The 6,785-nt window shown below is 38.3% G+C and overlaps 1 protein-coding gene across 1 annotated transcript in view; it reads left to right on the top strand.

The window, feature by feature from the left end:
- Positions 1-3,522: 3,522 nt before the first annotated feature.
- The window catches only part of acvr1ba (activin A receptor type 1Ba), a 22,794-nt gene continuing 19,531 nt past the window's right edge, over positions 3,523-6,785 (top strand). The window contains exon 1 of the mRNA XM_015051763.1: positions 3,523-3,733. Coding sequence (XP_014907249.1) covers positions 3,670-3,733 — 64 coding nt within the window. The 5' untranslated portion in view covers positions 3,523-3,669. The remainder of the gene's footprint in view (positions 3,734-6,785) is intronic.

The raw sequence follows: 6,785 nt of genomic DNA, 5'->3' as shown, positions 1-6,785 counted from the left end.
CCAGTTCTTGTTGTTTTCTTTTGAACCAGAAGGGGGCATCAGAGAGTCAAAATACAAGCATTTCTTATGACTATGGAAATATGGAAACGTTTTACATTTAATTGTTTTGATAAATGTGTTTAATTTTCTCTTCACTACCGCAGTTGTTGCACAGGAAAAAGCCTTTTCTCAAATACAAATGTCTAAGTAATCATTGCGACATCTGTAAATTCCACTTTAAAGTCTATTATTAAAATAGGATAAAAACAAACTAGTCTCAATAAATAACACTACTGTTCTGCGAACATATTTTCTGTTAAACAGCATTATAATTACATATGATTATTATTATTATTTGTGATAATAAATATGGAACTGTTACATATGTTTAAATCTTTAGGATTTAACATCAAATCCTCAAATTCCCAATACATTAAATATGAAGGATGAAATTAAATGTTTAGGCAAACTGAAAAGTTTTCTTTGATCTCACGTGGAAAAAGAAACTTTTAAAAAGTAAACATTTAATGTCTTCTCAGAGTAAACAAAAATTGTCAGTGAGTTTCTTTTACAGAAAGTCTACGTCTGACTAGGTCTTTGGTTTATCCCATTTGCTTATCTTATTTTTTTTTATATGTGCATAAACAAAAATAATGGCCTCTGATGATAAATAGCGCACAAAATGAATTACAGAAGCAACAGGTCGCAGTCGACGAAGAATCAGAATCGCTGCTGAGTTCTCCAGAACCTAAAGGATGTTGCAACGGATGTAATGAAGATATTGATATCAGCTGTGCAGCTTCTGCAAGATTTCTTTCTGCCCCAGTCCAACGTTCTCCATTTCTCCTTTATCTGTGGCTTTGTGTGTGCGTGCGTGCGTGCGTGCGTGCATGCGTGCGTGCGTGTGTGTCTATGTTGTCTGGTCCATGTTAAACAAACCTCAGTGAGATAATACTCCCACTCTGTCTGCTCAGTCGGATGAGGGTTATTTTTAACGCTGCAGGAGGGGAGCAGTTAGATATCTGGGGGTCCAAACTCTCTATGCTAATTCACAGAAGGCTGACTCTCTCCCCTATGTCTAAGTCCTGTATCAATGTTGTATTTTTCACATTGGGGTCATTGTTTGTGACTCAGTAGAGAGCTGTGAATATCGTTCTTACTTAAGAAGTGTGGGGATAAAAAAGGACTGATAATGGAGTGGTCTGAAACTATCAATCAATCAAGTTTATTTGTATAGTACATTTCAGCAACGAGGCAGTTCAAAGTGCTTCACATCGTAAAAAACACAAAGTCATAAAAGACACCATGCAGTCAACAACTGATGAAACCGGTAATGAACATTACATTTTAAAGAAGGCCATCAACAAAATCATAAGTATACATCATGTGTATTCATGATGTTGATGATGAATACACATCATTAAATCATGATAACGTATTTAGTACTAAACATACTAAATATTTAGTATGCCTAGTACTACTTTTAGCATGTTTAGTACTAAACACGAGTTTAGTATGAAACATATTCAGCACGTGTAGTACTCGCCATATCTAGCATGTTTAGTAAATGCTTCATTTATAATGGTTCAAAAGAATCTCTAAACAGGTGGGTTTAGAGTCAGAACTGGACTATGGGGCTCAGTGAGTGACAAAACTATTTATATCCCTTCCGTTTTTCCGATTTTGGTGTGTTACAACTAAAATTTAATTTTACTTTATCAGGATTTTAGATGATAGACTAAAAAAAAAAGCAGTGCATAGTTGTAACCATTTCAGAGATTTCTTTCATAGCTGTGAATCTATTACAGCAGTTGTTTGTCAATACAGGAAGTCATATTAAATGTGACAGTTTCAGTTCTTGCCCTGCTGCCCTTTAAACTTCATCCTACATGGGGGAAATGTTTCACTCACAAGCCCACTCTGAGCATTTCCATTTGCATCAGACAACTTCGTCACACCTCACTTTTTCAGCCACTGTGGTTTCATAAATGCTCCTGCAGTTACGCGTGTTTCATTTTTTTAATTATTCGTTTCTTTTCATGAAAAGGTCGCAAAAGTCAGTTAAAATTTACATTAACTAAAATTTACAGACAAAATTTTCCCAGTTTAAAAAGTTGCAGCATAGTAAAGGGATGTAATAATATGCAGGCATTTTAATTATTCTTAAACAATTGAAAAAAAAATGTTTATATAGCTTACCACTTTTTTTGTATTTCATGTATTTTTCAAACTTTTCTGTTTTCTGGTTTTCTACTGTTTCATTTAATAGGGCAATGCATCCCTGGACAGATGGAGTTTTTTTTGTATTCATTAGAAATGGGCCATATCCCAGAAAAGGGAATAAAATGTCCTAAAACTGTCATAAAGTTACAAAGAATATACACCCAGAAAAATAAAACAACACAGGCACGAAACTGATACATGCTGGAACCCAGGAATTATTATTATTATTTTTTACAAATAACCATCTCAAGATTAATAGGATTTTACTCAAGATTAACGGGGATAAATCCAATTTTAATTTCCACATGTAATATTCATAATTCAAAATGTGGCAAGTATAAAACAACATATACACAAGTACTGTTTTTCTGTGGCACATAGATGAAGATGACATCAGACTGAATCATCAACCAGACAGGCAGACTTTGAATGAGGGGCCAGCTAGATGAGGGTCACTGCTGATCTTGGGATGAAACAACAAATCCAGCGTCTCAAGAAGACAATTGTGGATTTGTCCTCTCAAACTCCAGTCAGTCGTAGCGGAGAGCCTCTCAGTCTGAGCCTTGCTCTGCTGGAGGTCTCTCCCTGTTAAAAGGAAGTTGTTTCTTTCCATTGTCGCCAATAGATATTCAGGGGGAGGAACTGCTGCATAGTCAACGACTCTACGCAATCGGCTCAGCTTCCTTATGTAACTTTTTATCAATGTCCATCATACCAAGAATCTGACTGCACTGCATCATAACTAGGATCAAATTCATATGTGTAATGGATTTGAATCCGTCTATACCTCTGAATATAGACAGATTGGTTATATAATTATATTTGGATATGAATTGGGCCTGTTTGCCATGTCACACTGCAAAACAAAAAAAAAATTGAACATAGACAAGTTGATCTACGAGTATGAATAACTACAAAAGTCAGAAAAATTATTTTAATGTTTGTGACAATGCCTATTGATTTAGATATTAGATTGCATTAATAGAACAATACGAGGCCAATAATAATAATAATAATAATAATAATAATAATAAGCCCTGTAAAAATACACTTAACATTTTAGTAAGTTCTGCTTCTTATAAAGAGGAAAAAGATGTTTCCTCTGACATCTGTCTGAGGCTGAATCATAACCCAGACAAGGGAAGCTAAGCACCACGCTGAACTGTTCCGTTTTGTGTATTTATAAGAAAATCTGCGAAAATCTCACTCTCGCTTGATAATGTGAGACTGGAGGTCTGTAATTCAGCCATCGTTGTGTTTACCTCCCCCTACACACAAACACGCAGCCGTGACCTCGGAGGCAGAGTGAAGGGAGCCCTCCCCCTTTAAACACGTCACCGGCGGGCTGGCTGGTATCTGGTGGTGTGGTGTGTGCGGTCGGACTGTGGTTGTGTTTCAGCTCTGACCGTGTTGATAACGACACACTTCGGGCGCTTTTCCTCGCGTAGACATGGGAATTCAGAAGACATGGCTCTAAGACGAACGGCCCTAACGCTGCTGGCCCTGCTCGGGCTGGCGGCCGTCGGTGACGGTGAGTGGAACCGGAGCGCCTCTCCGGCTTTTGTCTCGGTGTGTTTTTCCTGGACTGGGCACTGCCTGTTGTCGCTGATGATCATCATGGCGCTCCGTGTATCGGGGGATTTAGCTAGCTCGGTAGCCGCGTCTGGCTAGCGCCGACCTCTAAATCAGCGGTCGCTGTTCTCCGCGACCGACAGCCCCGCTGTTTTGTTAGTTTCGCTGTTTGTTGGGTTGGGATTTACAGCGACGAATGAAAGGAAATTAGTCGGCAACGAACACGCAGCGGCTGGATAAACCACAACAACAACATGGTGGAGCTGTGTGTGTTCGAGGCGCCAGCTAGCATTCGCTAGCCCCAATGTTTGAAGTTGACTAATGTTAATAAAAAAAATCCTCCTCTGGACAGATGCGTTACTAATGCAAGGATTTATCTTGTATTTTGGGGATATGAAGCGTTAATAAAGATAATCAGACTATAGTTTGTGTTAAAAGCACAAGTTAATCCCTGCTCCTCTGATATGCGAAGTTATTTACTAAACACCTTCTTGTTGGTGGCCTATTATACCTGCTTATCAGTGTGTTGCTCGGTACACTGGGTAAATGATAGCGTGTTGGTTAAATATAGGCGATATGGTCAAGTGCTGCTTTGCACGCTAGAAAGTTCGCATAAGACGACCCCGGTTGAAGCGTGAATCTGTTTTATGCAACAAATAGATGCAGTTGGAGGTTCCTGAATGAGTGAAAAGACTCAGACATGAGTCGGAGTTGAAGTCTGGGTTCATTGTGATGGAAATGTGGAGAGTCTGGGGGTCTTTTCAGGCGCTGGTCTGGTTCTGAATCCCCCCCCCCCCCAAAAAGCCCCCCAGCAGATGCTGGAGCAGCTGATTCCTACCAACCCGGGACCACAACTACAGAAGAGGCTGGGTTTAAATGTGAATTTTTGCGATTCAGCCTAATCGCATGAAATCTGATGCAGATAATTAGCAAATTGCCTTCTTTGTGGAGCCACGTTGCAACTACCCATGAGCTGGTGTGAAAAGAGTGGGTTAAAATAATATTCACACACAGAACAAACAAGGCATTGTAACATGATCTAATGCTGTCGCTGAAGCAGTATGACATGTTGACTTTTACTGTTGCACATAAGTCAGTTGACAACTTATTTAATCATTTTTGAGTCAGAATTATTTGCAATATTCAAGAGTTATTAAGAATTTTTATTTTATTTTAGCAATGCCAAAACCGCATATGTGGGAAAGCCATAAAGTATCCATTATGAAATTCTAATTAATGGTCCTAGGCTTGCACATTCAAAAAACAAAAAAAAACCTCACTATTATTTCTTTTAAAAACCAATTTTGCCTTGAAACATTGACAAAGAAAGCTGTTGGGTTAATACCCTGCTTGTGGTTGAAACAAAAATGTTATTGTACCTTCAGGAATTCTTTCTTCTTCTTTCATTGAGCCAAAATGATGTTACTCGTAAATTTTCAGTTTTTATAAGCTCCAACACAAAATACTCTAGAGTGAAAGAAATTTTCATCTTTTTATCTTTTTACTGGTTTTTTTCATGGCATAAAGTTGTGTAATTTTCAAGAAGGATAAACTGTCTTCTTGTATGAAAACTGGTCCTTGCAGTAATTAAACATCTGGTCGCACATTAAATCTGTTGATTTCTAAAACATTAACTACTAGCATATTAGTTTGATTCTTAAACTATCTACCAATCTTCAGGTAAATGAAACAGTTTTTTTTTTTCCACCAAAAACATTAGAAATTCTCAAGACCTCAACTTTTAACAAATAAAATGTGTACATTATGAGGAGTTGATCAACTAATTGCAGCACAAATGGCTTCAAAAGCCGTAGAATCATTGCATGCATATACGCATGCTGATATTAGCTGATTAGTTGGTCATCTTCTCCTCTAATAGCCAACATGTAGTTGGATTTCTAATTTTAGAGCAGGATGACCTTTATGAGAATAATGGCGTTCTTTAAGTTTAAACTGCTACAGTATTTTATTTTTTTTTTAGGCAGCTGAATTAGTTTTTCTTGCAAGAATTGGGAATGTGTTGGAATCTACTTTAGGGCAGCTGACCTGCAGTGTGCAGCAACCGGCAAAAAAAATGTCGAAAAATGTAGTAGCTTTACTTAACTCAAGGTTCTAGTCATGCTAGCACTTTCTCTGGCGTGTCATTAAATGGATGTAGCATTGTTGAAACAACCCGTTCTGACCGTGGTCTGAACAGGTTGGTAACCGGCTCATGCTTGGTTGTGACTTGCCACTGTGCAGAGCGATTTGGGGAAAAAAAATAATAACCGTCAGGAATAGTCAAGCTATGTTGTCATCTTTCAAAGCATATGTTAGTTGAGTCATCCGAACAAGAATTAGAAAACTATTCCTCCCCCGCTCGGATAGATAAGGGTGCAGCACAGCAAGGTTTGACTTGAAGGAAATGATCACACCTACATGGCCGGTTTGCCTGCCTGCTCCAAACCTTTCACTGTGTTGGGTGAGGGTAATGGTGTGTGTGTTTGTTCGTGGGTGAGGGGTGGTTACTTTTAGAGGGAAAATCAGGCAGGGCCATGATGGCCAAGTTCTTTTTTTTTTTTTTTTTAAAGACTCGCAGAGAGCCGTCTCACACCTCATAATGGATTGTTTTGTACGAAGGCCCCAAACAAGCCCGACCTGAAAGTTGCTGCAGTGAGAGCAGATATATCAGGTCCTCGAAAGGGACTTTAGGAAGCACACTCTTTTTTTTTTATTATTATTCATTTATTTATTTTTATCTCCTCTCAGGTTTGGTGAATTTGTCTCGTGTTGTTGACTTTATACAGATTACCAACCTCTGGTGTTATGGGCATTACACGGATGCGTGACACAGTCGGTGTGTGTGAACCGAACCCAGCAATGTGATATGTGCTGTCGGCTGAGTTGCTCTGAGGCAGGGTGCGTCCCTCCCTTTCTCTCTTTTTTTTTTTTTTTTTTTTTTTTTTTTTTTTTTTAAAAAAAAAAAAAAGATGAGTTGGGTTGGTTTTGTTTTTTTTGTTTAATTTCAATGT

The sequence above is a fragment of the Poecilia latipinna genome, unplaced genomic scaffold (assembly GCF_001443285.1).
Source record: "Poecilia latipinna isolate Pla-1442-1.1 unplaced genomic scaffold, P_latipinna-1.0 Scaffold1064, whole genome shotgun sequence".
Classification (NCBI taxonomy): Eukaryota; Metazoa; Chordata; class Actinopteri; order Cyprinodontiformes; family Poeciliidae; genus Poecilia; species Poecilia latipinna.
Note: the sequence above shows the minus strand (reverse complement) of the source record. Positions and strands in the feature narration are given on the sequence as shown.